Genomic DNA, 19,422 nt, shown 5'->3' with positions numbered 1-19,422 from the left:
AGGCCTCCCCCATGTATTTTCACAAAACCGGTCCTGCGTTGCCCACATCCAGGTACTTCTCGCCTCCATCACCAGATCGTCGGTCCACCTAGCGGGAGACCTGTCCACACCACGTCTTCCGACCCGTGGTTGTCACTCGAGAACTTTTATGCCCCAATGGCTATCAGCTCTGCGAACGGAACTGAGCTGAGTTCAAAGTAATATTACAGTTGCTATAAACTCTAGGTCAGAACTTGAACTTTCGATGGGATCTATAGGTGTTCATCGAATCCAAATTATCCATTGCCTAACCTAATTTGATTGTGTAAAACCAAGATGGTAAAGTCACGGGAAGTGTTTGGAACCGAAACGAACTTGAACGCAGGACCGGTCATTCTGAAAATCCTTAGGGCAGGCATTTGTCAAGCTGTGGACGTCTATTGAAACTAACTAAAAATCTATAAAGTTATTATGGTTCCAACTCTTGAGTTCAATATGAACGCAATTTTTTGTTTTTCGTGTGGCTAATCGGTCATTACAGACCCCACGAGGTGCGTTTCACAAATAGAGACGTGTCATAATGGCACCCAAATTATAGGCAAGGTGCCACCACAGTGGCCGCATAAGTTTTATATCCGCTCTTTTGCTTGCCAAACAATTAATTTTTTACTAGCTTTTGCCCGCGGCTTCACCCGCGTGAAATTTAGTTTATCACATATCGTTTTAAATTGTAGCCTATATGTTATTCTGGGCTATAATCAATAATACTGTAAGGTTTCATCAATATCCGTTTAGTAGTTTTTGCGTGAAAGAGTAACAAACATCCATCCAGACATCCAGACATCCAAACTTTCGCATTTATAATATTAGTAGGGTTTAAAAGTATTTAACTAAATTTTAGTAATGCCAGTACCTCGCATTTTCAAATTTATATTTTTATTATAGGCCCTTTTCAGAGCACTATAGATACATTCCAATATAGCATATGAACGCTTGGATTATACCAATTAAGTCCTAGTAAGTTCTATGTAGGTTAATTATTTGTATTATTCTTAATTTTCTCTCACAATAAATACTCCTCTATTAAATCGAAGATATTAAAAAAAAAGTTCTTATGTAAAGTACGTTTATTTGATGCATAATTGTTGCATTATGATACCTTTAATCCTAACTGTAGAAGCCGCCGGCAAAGGCTAGTGATCAGTATTTAATTGTTTTATTTAGTTTTTCATACTCATATTCACAATAAGTTTATTATTAGTAAGAAGCTATCTTACGCTCGGGTAACTTTAAAAACTTCGGGTTATCTCTTATCTATACCAATATTAATTTAATTAATTAGTACTCATTTAAAATAATTAAAATAATACAATCAGTCATGCAATAAAAATGTGAAATTACAATATTATTTACAAATTGATGTAACGTTTCTTCTTGCCTTAATATGTTGAGTTTTTTGAGCCTTGAACCAGGATCATACAATAAAGTTTGTTTAATCATCCAGGATTTTTTTCCCGCTACGGCGACGCCAATTTGGCGCCTTTTTTATTTTTCTTTTTTATCTTTTTTTATTTGTCATTAGCGTACACCTCTTTGCACGTACAAGCGTACAGCCAGCCAGTATACATATAGTTTGTGATCTTTTAGCCTACGGCGTTAAAAATTTAAGTAGGTACCCATGTGTTTTTTTAACGCAAAAAAACTTAGAACGCCATTTAGTGTGTTATCTTCTGTTGGTCTAGGGCTTAATCTAGGCTTTGCTGGATGCAGGATTCTTCCAACTGGTCGTTAAAAAAAACGGCCTTATACCTACTTCCCGCGATCACCACCGCGTCTGCCTCAAACTGATATTGTTCGGGGAAAATGTTCAGCAGTGAACTGATTAACTGAAACGATAATAATTGCTGGAGGAGGTTGAATAGAGATTTTATCAATTTAAACACTTTTGTAAGAAGTCTTTTTACCTACTTAGCTATCTTTATGCCCCTGGGAAGAAACTATAGTAACTCTGAAGTAGGTACTTTCGCATACTTATTATTACGGCAATAACAATAAACTTATTTAATTTCCCAAATAAAAAGTTCACGCTCAGCCTACCGTGGAGTAATAAAATTCAGGCCAATTCCAATGTTTGCTTTTCATTTATTATTTGGGGCTTTTTGAAGCAAATCTCTATTATAAGTGCCACTAGTTGATGCTCGTGGCTTTGCACGCGTAGAATCATTGAGGTACCTACTAGGTATGTATTATGAAAAACTACGAAACTCTTATTTGTGTACCAACCTATTTTTTTTATTATAAAAATATATTTTTTACACTACACAATCGTCGGTCGTCGGTCCATCTTGTGGTAATAAAGGTAGCAAGCAGGAAGGCGTTGGATGCAGGCCGCCATCCACCGGCCATTGTGGAAATCATTGGGGGAGGCTATGTTCATCAGTGGACCATGTACGTCCTATGGTTGAAATGATGATGAGATGATGATGATGACACTATACATACATATTTTCCACTTTATTAAATTATTTTAGTCACTCAAGACAAACAGTTTTATTTATTTTATAGAATAGCGATTATGATAAATAGAATGATAAAGATTGCCCGTGGTTTACTAAAGATAAACTTTACGACTTTGAGAACAATGCAATGCAAATATGAATTAAATTAAAATAATAGTATTAAGCTATTATCTGTTTCTTTTTATGTTAAAACTAGCTTTCCGCCCGCGGCTTCGCCCGCGTGGAATTTTGTCTGTCACAGAAAAACTTTATCGCGCGCGTCCCTGTTTCAAAAACCGGGATAAAAACTATCCTATGTTCTTTCCCGGGACTCAAACTATCTCTATGCCAAATTTCATCAAAATCGGTTGCGAGGTTTAAGCGGGAAAGCGTAACAGACAGACAGACAGACAGACAGACAGACAGACAGACAGAGTTACTTTCGCATTTATAATATTAAATAGTTGGGATTGGTGTCTATCTTTACAGCTTTATTTACTTTGTTTTAAGGTGGAATTGCTGTTTGGAATTAAAATAATGGTATCTTTTTGTTAAAATATGTATAATTAAAATGTTTATATTCTTAGATCTAGACTATGTTATACCTATAGAGGAGATTGTATCACACCACTTTACCACCCAAGCTTGCATTTTTGACTAACTCAAACAAAAACACTAAAAGAAAGACATAACAATAAAACGGACGGATTCACGTCCTCTTCAATTGAAATTCTCGTCAAAAATATCACATTAAACCCAAGAGCAGTTATTTCCAACTGTGAAATGTAGACAGTCTAGTTTAAAAATGACAAAACTGTACCTCGCATTACGCACACTGCAATTAATCCTCACGCGAAGGCATTCTACGCGTTCAGCCTATAGCTACAGCTACGAATATCTGTAATGCTGTTACGGCCACCCGCGCGCTGCTTATTACGATTTATGTGTTGAAACCAAATTGAGATGTGTTATAATGACCGCTGCCGAAATTACGTCTATGAGTTTGGGTGCGCTCGCGTTATGGTCGGTGCGTTTGAACTATCTTTAATCTTACTCTACATTTTAGCTGGAGGCGGGATTTATCTACAAAACCTGCTTCGTATAGATATAGTTTTATTGGTTTTTAGAGTATATTCAACTTTTTCAATCTTAATAACATGTATCGACTGCTTTTAATTAATGCAGTCTCTTTTTCACCACATTATCATAAGTTAGTTACCTACTTAGGCAGTCATTATTTTTTTACAACACGTGTCACAAGTTGTCCACAACTTGTGACGACACAGAAAAATATATTTTTATTCATTTTGAGCTTTCCCTTGTTATTTTTCGGTTGGATAAAATAAGTTTAATTTATTTAGCTAAATATTTTACAAATAACTAAAATTATTGAAACAGTAATTTACCGAACTTTTTTGTTTGAGTACCTTCCCTAAGCTAATTTAATAATTAATTATGTATAAAGTCTATAATATTATTCATAGACAAAATAGTAAATCACCAAAGTTGTATGTATCCTAATTTGAAAATTAAATAACTATGTATCCTTCCTCATAAGCATCGAATGCAGACACCTTACCGGGAATCCATCCGCCCCCGGGTGTTAGGCCCTAATGATACGTGGTGGCGGTCGCAGGTTCGCTTCCGCTTTCACCGCACTTCCAAATTGGGGTGGCAGCTGCTTGGGGATGATGACATTGATTATCCAAAGCTTTGTTATTTGTTGTCTTATTGACTGACGGTTTACTATTAGGCAAAGGCCACACAACAGTGGCGGTGCACGTAGTTTGAAGCAGTGTGGTATGATTAGCCAAAAGCGAAGTGCTACATGCTATTGCTATGTATAACTTAGGTTAAATTTTACAGATCATTACAATTACGATCGAATTTTGGACAAGCCAATGTCAGTTTCTTGAAGATTAAATTAGAAGCTATATGATTATGGTAAGGAAAACGTTCAGAATCTGGAGCTTACACTAAGAAAACAACATTTGATGGGAAGCCCCAAAAAAGCTCATGCTGTTACCTAAAATACCCAAGTAATTGAACACATAACTTCCATTCTGTAACTTGATATTTTTATTGATTTCAGCAAAAGCTATCCAAATTAGCTATTGTAGACGACGACTTTTTATGTAAAAGGCTTCATTAATCTAGACTTCATTAATCTAGACTTCATTCTAGATTATAAGTCGACTGCTGAAAGAATAAATCTACTAAATAACCATAGCAGTTTTGCAATAATTATGCGATAGTAGAGCTTCCATTGTATCCATATTTAAGTAGCGATACAGTGATTGATATATACTCGCATTTCACTTTAAAGAACCTAGAAATACTTTTCTTTAATGATAGATCGCCCGGTGCTTTGTCCTGCTGGAAGCTCTTCTGGAAGGACTGGTCTTTTGTTCTAAACGTCCTGCCAGAAGATTATCGCAAGTCCTGCCCGCAGTACGCAATTTGTACGTGTTTGCTTGCTGGTCCTTCCAGCAGTACGGTGACCTTCAAATTTGAACTCATCCTCACCAGAAGTAGTAAACACTTGGTTAGTGTTTATTAAATAAAAAGTCATGTCGTAGAATCATTTTGTTTAACCAGTATTTTACTTTTCTTAATATATTATAAACTTGTTTATCTTCTTTCAACTTAACTAATAGGAACTATAATAAGGAACTTTAAATTAATTACTTTGGTACGTCACTTTGTATTAGAAATTATACCTATCACTGTGCTATCACTTACAAATACACTACAAATTAAAAACAAAAACAAGAAATAAATTATAAATGTTTGATTAGGCTGGAATACTTCACATTCATTATAATATTATCGCCAAAATGTTGCCGACTCCACGCCCGGCGCGTCAAAATGTGTCGCGCGAGCGCGAACGCGCTGCCCGATGCCCCCGTGTATACTCGTGCGCCATCGGGCTCCGACTAACGGTTAGTCGCGTTTTTCGATCTTGGACACTATTGGGTGAAAGAGAGAGAAACACTCTATTTTTTCGTGTAAATTTGAAATTTGTACAATGTATACTTACGAAACTGTGATCTTTTAATTTTGCGTCCTACCGGAAGTACTTTAAGTCCTGCTGGCAGGACTCCGGGCGATCTATCATTAACTGTATTTGAGAAAATCAGGATGTTTTACTCATTCGCGTGAAGGATGCTCGACCAATAAGTACTGAGTATAAATATTGTAAATTGCAAGTTTCCCTTCAACTATGTAATAAGTTCTGTTGTCTTCCGTTTCAAACAATTTAGCTAAATGCCAGTTAGAACTAATTGTTTTATATTACTTCCTTTAGTTTCTCTTCAAAAGTCAAGTGAGCAGTAAAGTAGAAGCTTTTCCTGCGGATACTTAGACAACTGATCATTAGAAATTAAATAAACTTCATAGTAAAGTTCCATGGTAAATGAGCTGTATTACGAGTATAGACTCTACTTTAAAAATGACGTATGCTATGTAGGTAATTTGCTTTTGACTCTATAACTAACCAAAAGAACTCTCTTCGAACGAAATATCGTGGGATCGTATCTAGACATGACTTTTACAGTAGGTAAGCTTTTTCAGCATAAAGAGTTTTCTATCATCACGCACATAGTGACTGTACCATTATTTATTTATTTTATTTATTTGATCACCAGGGAGGGATGGCGCTGGATGCAGGCCGCCACCAACCGGCCATTGTGGAAATTAAGTATTGGGGGACACCTATAGCTATGCTCAGCAGTGGACGTCCTGTGGCTGAAATGATGATGATGATGATTTATTTTATTTAGTTCACCAACAAGGTTACACTGTAGCATTCACAAGAAAATTATAGAATACTTAGTACATTAGCAGAAGAGTAGTAACACTTATGTAAATTCATTGCAAACAGCACCTCAGACTATTATTTTGATGCAAAATAGTTCCCATTACAATCAAATAAGATGTACAACATTGTTTGCCTTCATGTATTATAGTCGGTACTTAACAAAATTGAATAAAACGCTTCGTGTATGCCGCAATCATTCACCATTTCACCTAATCTAAATATTGTCATTATACCCACACATTACACGATTATTTCATAATCGATAAAATTATCAAAATTACTGTCAATAATACTAATAACGTGAACGGAACGCACCGGAAATCGACATGATTGGCCAATAATGGCGGGAAAGCGAGCAATATGGCGCCGGTTCCGGCATGGGAAATGACATTGTAATGACACAGCGCGTTAGATTAGAAGATGGTCGTTTGTTGTGTGAAAAAACTGAGTTCTGGTTGGGTGCGGCGCTTGGGCAAATAAGCAAGAGCAATTCGGTGGCTAAACGTTTCTGTTTTAGTTACTTTTCCTTCGATGCTAATTTAGTAGCTTTACGTAGCGACGACTAACGAGATTATCAAATCAGTTTTTGTAAGCACACAATTAATTACAGATGACGTGAGTTTTTCCAAGATAGATCATACATAAGGAATCTTTATGTAATGGCGTTTAAATACTATTTTATATGACATAATAATGCGTTCTTGGTATCATTGCTAGAAACAGAAACTATGGAAAGTGATAACATGTGATAATGACACAATTTTTACTTAGTTTTACATTTGTTATTTTAATGAAATAATAAGTTAATAAAATTAATAAAAATAAATAACGTTGACTTTTAATTAACCCTGAATGTCCATAATATGAAAACTTTTTGAAAAAAAAACCAAATTGACTTTTTATTCCTATCATTTAAACAATTGAACTCCGCCCTCTACAATAAGTAGGTACCAGCCAGTGCCCCCATAAAAACAATACTGTCAAATTAGATTAGCTTCCTTCCCCGCGTTGTCGACCGTGACGTGGTGACGTCAAGTGACGTCACGAGGCAAAATGGCGGCCCAACGACCGTTAATGCTTGTGTGGTTTGTGAATGGGTGGACTGTTATGTTTCTATTGAAATAAAAAAACATTGTGTTTACTTTAAATTTGTTTGGATACGGATTAATTGAGGTCGGTAAAAATATTAAAATGTTAGAACTGTGGATTGAGGCTTCTAGGGTTTTTAAGTTCCACCTACTACATGTTCTAAATCAACAAGATTACCTACTTTATGCCGAGATGAGATCGATGAATTTTAGATCTCAAATACTCGACGCACAGTGGTGCTACAGCTTTGGTGCCATAGCAATAAATGCTAAGGCGGACGTATTCTATCAGAATACAGCATTTTTATTTTTTGGCCAGCACTTTTGATTTTGGACCAAAATGGATGATGTCCTTTCTTTTTTTTTTTTGCGTAGGTATTTGTGATGTTTCTAAAGGGCACGTAAAAGTTGTTTTTTTTTAAATCAATAGCACATTATGCCTACTAAGTATTCTTGGATTTCTTAATTATATTTACATTTATAATTGAACACCTGTTTACTTATTTTTTTTTTTTTTTTTTTTTTTATGTGATTTTTATTTATTTTATTTTACGTAGGATTTTGGTCGGCATTCTTTGCATGTTTTTATTGTTTGGTTTTTTAAACGCACTTAGAATTTTAAGATGCAGTGAACGTAAATTATAAACTTTCTTAATTAAACTTATAAGATGTAATGTTTCTAATATTGAGCTCAGTTTATTTTGTGAATTAATTTAACTACTTACAAAAAGTATAACAAACAATTTAGCTACAGATAGGTAAGTAGGTAGGTATATAACGTGCGTGTAACACAACAGTTATAATTAACGTAACGTAATTGGCACAAATGTGATGAATCTATCAATTAATAACAAGCTCCAATCAAATTAATTAATTATTTAAATTAGGCATTAAACAAATCAAAATGTCCACTAACATTTATTACAATCAGTTTCGGCAAATCAAACGCGTGTCTCGTAGTCGCCTTAGCAAAATAATGGACATTATGTAGGTGTATAATTGCGGTATTAGCGTTTATAATTACACGCCAAAGAAAATTAATAGCTAACAAGAGAGCCGTCGTGGAAAAACATCTGCCAATTAAACCGCCAGCTGTACATTATCGTCTAATTATAATATAATCGACTCCGATACCCTTAGTTTCGACGATTAACCGATGAACTATAAAATGAAGGAAAGTGGCAATTTCTCTGGTGACAAACGTCGGCCTTATCGCCGCTAAATAATGGAGCAAGTAGTTAGACTCGCGTCTTCATCCCGGTAATTAACCGCCCCCCTCCCGGCGCCGCCCGCTCCCCCCGCGGCGAACTAAATTAATCACACCACGAATCTCGCCCCCCAATCCAGGGCCGGATTAAAAAGTTTTATTGGAGCTTCGAGTGTGACAGCCTGCGTCGCCCCTGCCGCCTCGGCCCGCCAACCAGAGCGCGCGCGCATTAAAGCGGCGCGCCGCCATTGGCCGCGGCTCCCTAGGTCACGCCCCGACCCACCGCCCGCGCCAGGGCTGTCATACGCCACGTCAGTTGACCGAGGCGCGTCGACTCGTCAGCCGTATCCTGTGTTACTGAGTGATAAACATACCGGTGGAACGTTCCGATTTATTCTGTGACTGTTGTGTGATGGATCTGTGAACTGAATGATGGAGGAGGAGTCGATGTCTGGACACAGCTGTTCCGAGGACGATATCAGTGTTGGGCGGCCGTCGCCGGCGCCGTCGCGGTCGCCGTCGCCCCACGACTACTTCAGGCCGCTGAAGCGGTTGAAGATGGCCTCGGAGCCGGCGGAGGAGCGTCGGGGCGAAGGCGTGAAGAGTTTTTCTATTCTGGACATTTTATCGCACAGCCCGCGCACTCCGCCTCGTATCGTTCGGCCGTGGGACGCGTCGGGTTTTGAGAGACTGCAGCGGTTGCAGAGATTAGCTGGTGCAGCGTTGTTGGACGGTGAGCGATGGCGGCTGGCGGCTTTGGGGCTGTTGAGGCCGAGAGATATGGCGCCCACGGAGTGCTGCGACTCGGCCTCCGAACGCTCATCGTCAGCTTCGGACTGCTGCTCGGAGCCCCGGCGAGCGCCGCAACAGGGCTCTAATGCGCCCCACACTCCCCTGGATGCTCTGTTCCACATGACGAGCAAAACCTTCGAGGCGAATAATCCTGACAACGGAGGTAAGTTTTTAACCATTAATTTAACCCTTCGCCTGCCCGCGGGGATGTTGTTGATTGTTTCATAAGCACTTCGGTAAATTAACAGTCATCGCGGTTTTAAACAAATGACTATGCTCTAATAACCTTAGTTTTGATCGATTGTGTTTGTTGATTACACGGTTCGTTTATCAATAACAAGTAGGTATTGCTAACTAATTGGAATTAAATCAAAATGCAAACTTGAAAATACAGTTATAGCTCAATTTATAAAAAAACCCTTCATCCGCTAAAAACCAGTTGGAGTTTATTATGCAGAAATTACGTAAATGTTTATGCTAAGTATTATTTTTTTTATTTAAAAAAAGGATAAATTTTATAGTCTAGTTACCTGATTTTTCATGCTTCCCTACTTAGGATATATTATTATTGGCGATGCATTTTTCTTATATTTTTTTAAATAATAAAATGAAACTAGTTAGAAAATTTTATTATACACTGGTCATGCATACACTGGTCCATACCAAGTACTAGAGCGCCAGGAGAAATTCTTCACCGTCCAGTTGCCAAACAGAACAGCCGTAATATCAGTTGATCGTCTAAAACCAGCTTTTTTACTTAACGGCGAAGAAGACAGTTGCGAAGACTTCCGCGAGCAGCCGTCACCAGCAACATCGACGAGTCCTGAATCTTCACCAGAGCTAACTAAGCAGACAACCACCAGCATCGTCAAGAAGACCCGTTACGGACGAACTTCAAAACCCGTCGTTCGATTTAATTCATCATAATAATTTTATTGTTCTATTTATAGCATGCCTTCTTAAATTACATAACAATGCACTTGACTGGTATTTTTGCTTATACGGCAAATACCAGTATCAGTTTACATATCGCACCTGTAGTCACAATACTTGTTTTTTTTGTAAGCTATGACACATTATTATTTTGTTTTTATTTTTGCACCCCCATTACATTGTATTTTTTTAAGGGGGGAGTGATGTAGCGTCAGCGTACACTGCATTTGTTTATTAGACAAAACACAGTAGGTCGCACGTCACGACTGACGCACATCTTATTAGTATATAAGCAGTTAATAATTAATAAACTACGCTCTTGATTATCGCACACGCATCCAGCTGTTTCATTTGTCGTCTCCCTGCTCAGGAGCCAAAATTTCATGTCCCTTAGTTTTACATGAGAATATTTTATAAAGGATGTATGTACCTACATAATTTATTTATGGTACGCTCATATTTACCGCTTTAAACATAAAAAAAATTATACTGTACTTATCTGAAACGAATCTTATCATTTGTCAGTAGTGGTAAGAAAGCCAGTAGCTATAACTTGGAAAGTATGTGTTATACGTCTACACTGGTGACAGACAATCGGGATTATTTTTCCCATTTATCCTCAGTGGTGACAACCGGGAATAGACGACCTAATCTTCACATAATGTAATTGGAAAAAGGTAACTTTACGTTCAGTGTAATATATTTATTACTAATGTGAATCATATTTTCATACACGTAGGTATTATTATTTCTGGGTTTATTTCTGGCTAGGTCTGAGTGTTTTGTGTATGAATATAAGTGTCCTGAAAAGGGTTAACATACGAGTAGAGTATACTAATAAATAATTTAAAGGTGAAGCTATAATAACTGGGCTAAAATAATATAGTACATAATTAATTGTTTAAGTAGTTACTGCCAATTAATTTGAGTTATTAAAAGGTCTTTCTACAATATAAAGAACCAACAACCTAAATATTTGTTACATATTGAAAAAAATCTTATAAGATTAAAATCTTTTAATAATGTAATGTATTATTAAGAATGGCTGACTGCACTTGCAAAAAAAAACATTAATTACTTACGACATTGGGTTGTAATTATTTAAAAAAACGGTAAAAGGCGACTGGTGTCTGAAAATTGTTTTGTAATAATTTATTACAATTTACCACGTATCAATTCTAATGCATTTAATAAAAAAATGTGTTCAATTAATTAAGGTATATAATTCTTTTTTCGGGTTCCGTAGTCCTGACAAGGAAAGTTCATTAATTTCTAAGGTATAATATTATTTTTATCCAGACATTGTTTTTTCAATTAATAAATCAATTGTCTTCTTTGGAACTTAAGTTCCGCATAGATTGATACATAAAACAATATTTTACTAAAAAAAGAAATACTATTCCCATTTTCCCCCTTTTTTTATAAGTATAGCCCCAACAAAAACATAATATCTTTGAAAACTGAAATTAAAATTAACTAATAGATCAAACATTTCATCTGGTCGTAGTTAGACAAAGGGTTAACAAGTAGGCAAAGGAAAACATGTACGAGTAGTCTTATAATTTTATTGGAAAATAGAACCAATTCAAACTACATAAAAACACTGTGGCTTGGCTTGATTCGCCGTCGTCTTTACATTGTAATAATAATTAATTATTAACTAGCTGTTCCGACAGATAGACGTTATCTTGTCTAAAGAAAAGTTAATATGGCCGTTCGTTCGTTCGATTCAGCCAAATGACGTCCACTGCTGGACAAAAGCCTCCTCCAAGGTTTTCTACAATGCACGGTCCTGCGCTGCCCGCATCCAGGCTCTTCCCGCGACCGGCACATAGCTCGTAGAGACGATGGCCGTTGGGGCAGAAAAGTTCTCGAGTGGCGACCACGTGCTGGAAGACGTAGCGTGGGCAGGCCTCCTACTAGGTGGACCGACGATCTGGTAAAGGTCGCGGGAATATGGACGTTATGTTAACTCAATTTCTTATAATTTTCCGCGCATCTTTCTTAATTTTATGAACATTCTCGTGGCAAGAACAATAAAAACAAAAAATAATTAAAGAAATCGGCCAAGTTGTTCGCGCGTGATTGTGACCAGGGAAAATAGGGATCAAATAAAATAAAATCAAATTTCTTTATTTGCGTAATTCCAGGTACATAAGTGGTCTTACATAGATTTGGTAGGTTTCACTGAAATTTGCTCGAACTAGGATCATCACCCAACTGCGCCAGAAGGAGGGTTATGTTTTTACATGTGTACAGATATTATCTGGATTTCCGTGATAGGTCTGATACGATATAAATAGGTAGTTAATATGTTTGTTCGGCGAATTGATTGCACTAATTAGACGGCATTCGTTAATGGCTCGTGCCTGATTAATTAGTGGCGACAGAGACTACTGACAGACATATTACGTTGGCCACTATGATGTATGTGTGTGTTATGTGGTTTAATTTACTACCGTTTGTTTAAGTCACACGTAACGTCGCCTATTCTTTTACATAGTAGAGATTATACTGGGCTCTACTAAAGAAAGGAGAATGAGAAATGCATAGGATTTTTTAATCTTTATTTTTACAAGAAGTTAAATTATTGAAACGCACTTTTAGTAGACCGAATTTACAAGAAACAATAAAGCCACTAGTTAAAAAGAAGTCTCTCCCTTTAACATCTGGAATATTAAAAAAAAAACTTCATGACATCCTAGTTTAAATGAAATGTAAAGTAGGTAGTTTTTTCCTGCTATAAAAGTAGTAAGGTACTTAGTGCTTACATTAGTTGAAAAAAAAATCGTATTCACAAATTAAAATGATACGAAAACATCAAAAATACAATCAACTCCACAAAATAACGTTCTTATCTTTGTCAGAAATCTCAAAAACTGTCGCAGTCGCTACTAATCCGAGTGTCCACTGCGAACCCCACGGCTAATATTCATAATGATGAAGATGTTCGCCCAAATAGACGGTTGGCCATTGATTACAGAGCGGCGTTCGAAAATTGAATGATTCCCGAATGGCGGCACCGCGGGCTGTCATTATGCCGATGTTTTATTTTTTTCTGTTGTCATTGCTTTGGCCAGTACAAATTTAACATGTTTTAAGTGCTTATTACGATGATTATCAATTAAATTTTAATACTTAGAGTACACAGCGGTGTCTTTATCATTTAAAACAACAGGGGAAGGCATTGACGTGAAATAAAACGTTGATTGAGTTTGTTATCATTAGTTAACATTTAAGTTGATTAAGATAAATAAAAAAAGTTTAAGTAAGTTTTGATTAAAGTTTTTATTTTATTCATATTGATTCATTTGTGATTGTTATTCATCATCAGCATGACCACACTATACTTATTAAATGTGAGAAACATAAAAAAAGATCCATTAAAATATAATGAACTGCATTTAGCAATATTAACCACTCAATAAATATAACAAATCAATGAGCTTCTAAAGACCACAAAAGTTACACGCAGTCATTCAACGGGACCCTTTTCAAGGGCCTTAAAAGAATTTAATTGACTCTATGAGCGCAATTTACACGGACATTGCAAAAAACCCATTGTTGCTGGCACAAAAGAAGACATCAAGCGATTAACAATAGCTGTCAGGATGACGTTAGAAAAGGCGGGATTGTCTATGCTCCATATGCTACGAGATTAACACGTAACGCCAACAGTCATTTGTCATTGGCACCTCTGTGCTTGATTGAGGAAGTCATTCTGGTTTCTGAACGGAAATATAATTTTTTCAACATCCCCGGAGGCTCGGCGGGAGATTAGTTTACATTATTGTTGGTTCTATATCATTATTACTAGTGCATTAAACGTGTGTTTCTATCACGGATGTGATGTGAGGATATGAACTGGATATTTATGCGTTTTCTGTTGTAAGCGCCGGTTCAAGTGTACTTAGCTCGGGTGATTATCGTAAATGGATTGTTAACGACTTATGTTGCCTACAATAGATTTGTAGTAACGACAACATAGAAGTAACGCACAAAGTGAAATTTTATCATTTTAACGTTCAAGTTAATGTGTCAACTAAAAATAACGTTACAACATCACATTATAATTCCATAATTTCCTTAAATAACAGTTTAATTAAGATGAAAAATATAAAGACATTAGCTTTTGCCTGCGGTTTTGGCCGCGTGAAATTTAGTCTCTCACAGAAAAACTATATCGCGCTCGTCATTGTTTCATTAACCGGGAGAGAGAGAATCAATAAATCAAGTAGGGATTTTAAGCAAGTCCCAGACTTTTTTTGTAGATTTTCTGTATCTAGAGTAAATTTTATTTTAAAACTGTAATTCTTATGAGCAAAGAGCCAATTAGTTTCTATGCTCTATGGTTCCATAGAGCTCTATACTAGTTGCTATGATGCTCTATGGTTTTCTACTAGCTATACAAGGCCATTTGCAATAGCAAACGTGCACAACCCAACCTCTGTATGTCGCTCGGCCATTTGATTTGTACTAAATATGACATTCGTGTGATTATGCGATGCAATCTTCGTAACGACCAGTACAACGGCACATACTATATTTTGCTGCAAAATAGCTCTTAAATACAACACCATAAGGTCCAGTGTTTACCTTGATGTACTCGGTACATTAACTACACTCGCGTTTGAATAACATAAATGTAATGAATAAATACATTATTGCATTGTGCTCATTCGTAATTATTTATGTTTCTCGAAATTAGCACTAAGTTTCCAGAACCCATTATTTAGACATTTGCAAACTCTTAGTACTCTACATATCATATACATGTAGGCATTTAATGTAGTTCTAGCCACATTCATTTATGATTATATTTATTCTAATGAGTAATTCAAAACTCATCGTAATTATGAATACAAAAAAAAATTAAAAACATTTTTATTACCTATTTTTAAGGTGTATCACTACAATCCGAAAAAATGATGGACTGACATCGTTTAAATTATGCTCAATATATTCAGTATAATTAATTGACTTTAATCCGTCTTCTAAATCACTATTATTTCTAAAAATATCCGACCTAATAACCTTGGACGGGACCCAAGAACAATAAACTAATCATCATTAACTGAGATGTTATTATAAAGTCCTTTGAATTCGAATTCGAATTTCGAACAAAGCCCACAGAGGCGGTGACCATAGAGTATAGAGCAGACGGGTGTAGAATTATTATATTTTATTGCCCGCAAATGGCAGCTATAGAACCTCCTGTGGGGTCCGCAAAGGTGTCAGTGCTGGCACGTTTACATTACCCCTATTAAAAAAAAGGAATAAAAACTCGACAAAAAGGCGGCATTATAGGCTCATTTAGCTGCGCTTTTGCTCAATAATTTGAGTTTCAGAGCGAAATCGCTGACTAATTGAATGTGAAAAGGTTTATTAAATTGGAAGCCAATGGGGGTGCTGCCGTTGGGATTAATTCTAAATTAATTGATGAAGTAAATCTTTTTAGACGCGGTTTAGGACTAGGCATTATAACATGATATCTTTGTGCAGTACCTTAGTAGGTACTCATTAAAAAAAAGTCAAAATAACCTAACCACAGATTAGAGAGTATGCTAACCATGAAGGAGCCCTGCACAATACAATTTATTTACCACATTGTTTATGTAATTAACAAAACACCATTTTCAAAACCTTTTGATCCAATATAATTTTATACCTTACTTTCTGTCATGTCACAAGAACGTAAAATTACCATAATATCCAAAAACTGGCCCCACAGAGTTCGCCTAATTTTTTGAGCGCAAGGTGCATAGCTCTGTCCTTCTCGTCCTCATTGTGTGCGAGCGAGGCAGGTGTTGTGACTTAAGTTAATTTAATTATAACATCCCCGTACCTCCATCGAGCTATCTCTTGTCCATCTGTGGTATAAAGGATGTAAAATGACTTTGGATATTCGATCAATAATAGTGCGCGCTTATTGAGTTTTGTCGTTATTATTAGAGTTTTGTCGAAGAATAATGTTCCCAAGTCACATAACACAAGCCGTATTTTCTCACGTTTCCACTCACAGTAATTGTCGATAACTACAACATAAATCAAAATTATAAGAAACTATTATTTATTACAATTAATAGGGGAATAAACCTAGATAGAGTTACCTTCGCCAACTTAACAGTGAACTGTTCCAGCGGATATTTTTTATGTTTCATTTTATTGTAGGTTGTAAAATAATGGATAATTTTTAGAAGGTAAACCTTTACATTTTGCTATATTTCACAAGATTCAGAAACTAATGACCGTTCTAACGATTCTGAATGATTAACAGTTAAAGCGGCCGGTAATTGAGTTGTGTAGTAACCTAATGAACTTAATTGAAATACTCTCAAAAACTGGCTGCAATAAATCTAGCTACCAAATATAGGTAACTATGATTTTATCATAAATCACTTAGTTTATGTCGAACAGTAATTTACTCGCAATTTTCAGTCAATATACAAAATGATGTCTTAATATTTTTATTAGTAGTTTGACTAGGTAATTTATTGACAAATCAACTTGTAATTAGACTTATAGTACTTTAGGCTCCAAAATTATATTTAACAGCCTAATCTATTGGTAAGGAAGCATTCATTGTACTAAATCATAATTTATTGGTATATGTTCGCCATCCATGGCTTTATAGGTAACAGTGTAAATAGATAAATAAATAAATTGTAGGTACACAATAATTCTGAAGAGTCTTACAAAATCATTATAAATATTTATAACACTGTAAGTTTTTTCAATAAATAAATTAGACTTTATAATTACCATAAAAAGAAAAGCGTCTTAAATAAATACACACAAAATAAACTCCCCAAATAAAATTCAACAGCTCGCACCCTAATCCATCGAACATCGTGCACCAAATCGGCAGCGGGTCATAATATAATAAGGCAACGTTTCGGACACCCCGAGTGTTGAATTATAGGGTGGTTTTTGTAAATAAACGCGGTGCCTTTGAGTTTTTTGGAACTAATGATTGCCCGAAAAGCTATGACTAAAGCTTCAAACTTGGTAGAGAATGGGTTGAAATGATAGACTATGGAAGTTTTGTGCAATTTGGTGGTTTTAGGAATTTAGTCGTGCATAGCATAATAATAGAAGTTACGTTTAAATGCAGTATATCGAGGTATTATAAAAAATATCTATTGTTACTTACTTTCTACTCTATAACTAGCTACTCTTGCTTAAATGTAACAAATACTCGTATAGCCTTGTTTGGTATTCATACCTACTATGACTAATAAGTGACAGACAACGTTGTTACCATTAATAAATTGCATTTCTCGAAATACAAGGATCTTTGTTTGATACAAATATTTTCAACAACTGACAAACAAAAAAGATAAATCTTTATTAAAGTTTATTTCAGTTTCAATTATATTGCACTTTAATGCAATTTTTACTCTCAGTGCCTTAAATACGACTATTTTACGTATGCAATAAAACAAGGTAGAGTTAGTATACATAATATTTTAAAATAACCGACGCATACATTACAATGTTACACATGGCTTATTCAAAAGCAGAAGGAGCCCCCACATTTTACCCCCAGATATTGATTTAGATAAGTTAATCGATTATAGAATCGATTGATTTTTTATTCGATTCAAGGCTGCACAAAATAATATGAGGGCCCCAATTTTGGGGCAGGTGACTGTATTTTTTGATTGGTTGTTTTTAAAAATGGCGTACGTTTTTTTTGTGGGCGTGGCCGAATTAAGGTTCATTAGTGAGATAATAATCTCTGTAGGTTTTAATGGGTGTGAGATGGCACGTAATAGGCAACTTTTGGCTGCAATGGACAACACGCATAAGTTGTAATATTAAGTTAAATTATGACTTAATTTAAAGTTTAGATCACACACATTACACTAGTTTTTATTTCACCTCAATCCATCCAGTATTACCGAAGATAGAGCCTCGAGAAGTTTACGGACATTTTAAAATTTTCAAAAATTTCCAATATTCGCGCGTGACGTCACAACATGATTTTGCAGCCCCCGCACGTTAACCCATTTACGACTTTTTGTCTTTTTCCAACTAAAATAAAATTTTACCTATCTGACAACTGTTGTTAGTTGTCATCGTTTAATCACATTTCAAACTAGGCGCTAAAAAGTAACCATTATTATGCCACCTATTGCCAATTTTGTGCACTATGAAACCATTTTTACATTTAAGCACTTCAATATTTTTCTGGAAAAATAACCAAGTTTGTGTCTTTGTGGTCAATAACGAGTAAATAGTCCAGTTATTTGTTAATTTTACTTGGAAAGTTTTCCGGAATTTTTGAAAATTGGTGAATAAATAGATTTCGCTATGTTCTTTTCCGAATTTTGTGACCTCGTTTATAGCAGCGCGCGCGCCCGCCTTATTGAAAAAAATCCGCCTTAAAAAAGGTTTTTGACAACTACTTTTTTCATTTTATAATTTTTGGGACATAGACAAGCTAAGAAGCTTTGATAAATGTGATAAATTTCATGTAATGTAAGTTAAATAGATTTAGAGTTGTGAAACAGTCAAATTAATGTACCTGCTAAATTGCAAGTTCTTTTTTCTTTGATCATGGCAGGACACGCTGCCGGGTGTCCTAAATATGCTGAAGTATAAAAAAATTCGCGTTGCTGAAGTATACATTTTTTTTGTCTTGTTTGTTTCTACATTACATAATTGTATCCTACTAATATTATAAATGCGAAAGTTTGGATGTCTGGAAGTTTAAAATAAAGTAAAGTAATGTTTATTTCTCACCAACATAACAGATAATATTATGATAACAAACAATCAGGAAAAACAAAAAGTAAGAATGTTGGTGGGTTGATACCTGAACTAGGAAGATTCCTGTGTCTCAGGTTTGTTACTCTTTCACGCAAAAAGTACTCAACGGATTTTGTTGAAACTGTACAATATTATTGTTTGTAACCCAGATTAACATATAGGCTATAATTTATGCCGATCTGTGACACTAAATCTCACGCGGGTGAAGCCGCAGGCAAAAGCTAGTCGTGAAATAAATAGGAAAGTTTAAGGTTCTGAAACGTGGTCGCTTACTATGGGCCTCATAAGAAGGCTCAAGGTCACCCAAAGGGTAATGGAGCGGGCTGCGGG

The 19,422-nt window shown here is 35.8% G+C and overlaps 1 protein-coding gene across 1 annotated transcript in view; it reads left to right on the top strand.

Annotated features, from left to right (window-relative positions):
* Positions 1 to 8,926: 8,926 nt before the first annotated feature.
* LOC135083739 (homeobox protein BarH-like 1b) overlaps positions 8,927 to 19,422 on the top strand; it is a 102,268-nt gene continuing 91,772 nt past the window's right edge. The window contains exon 1 of the mRNA XM_063978475.1: positions 8,927 to 9,547. Within this exon, the coding sequence (XP_063834545.1) occupies positions 9,022 to 9,547 (526 nt within the window). The 5' untranslated portion in view covers positions 8,927 to 9,021. The remainder of the gene's footprint in view (positions 9,548 to 19,422) is intronic.

This window comes from Ostrinia nubilalis, chromosome 24, assembly GCF_963855985.1.
Source record: "Ostrinia nubilalis chromosome 24, ilOstNubi1.1, whole genome shotgun sequence".
NCBI lineage: Eukaryota > Metazoa > Arthropoda > Insecta > Lepidoptera > Crambidae > Ostrinia > Ostrinia nubilalis.
Note: the sequence above shows the minus strand (reverse complement) of the source record. Positions and strands in the feature narration are given on the sequence as shown.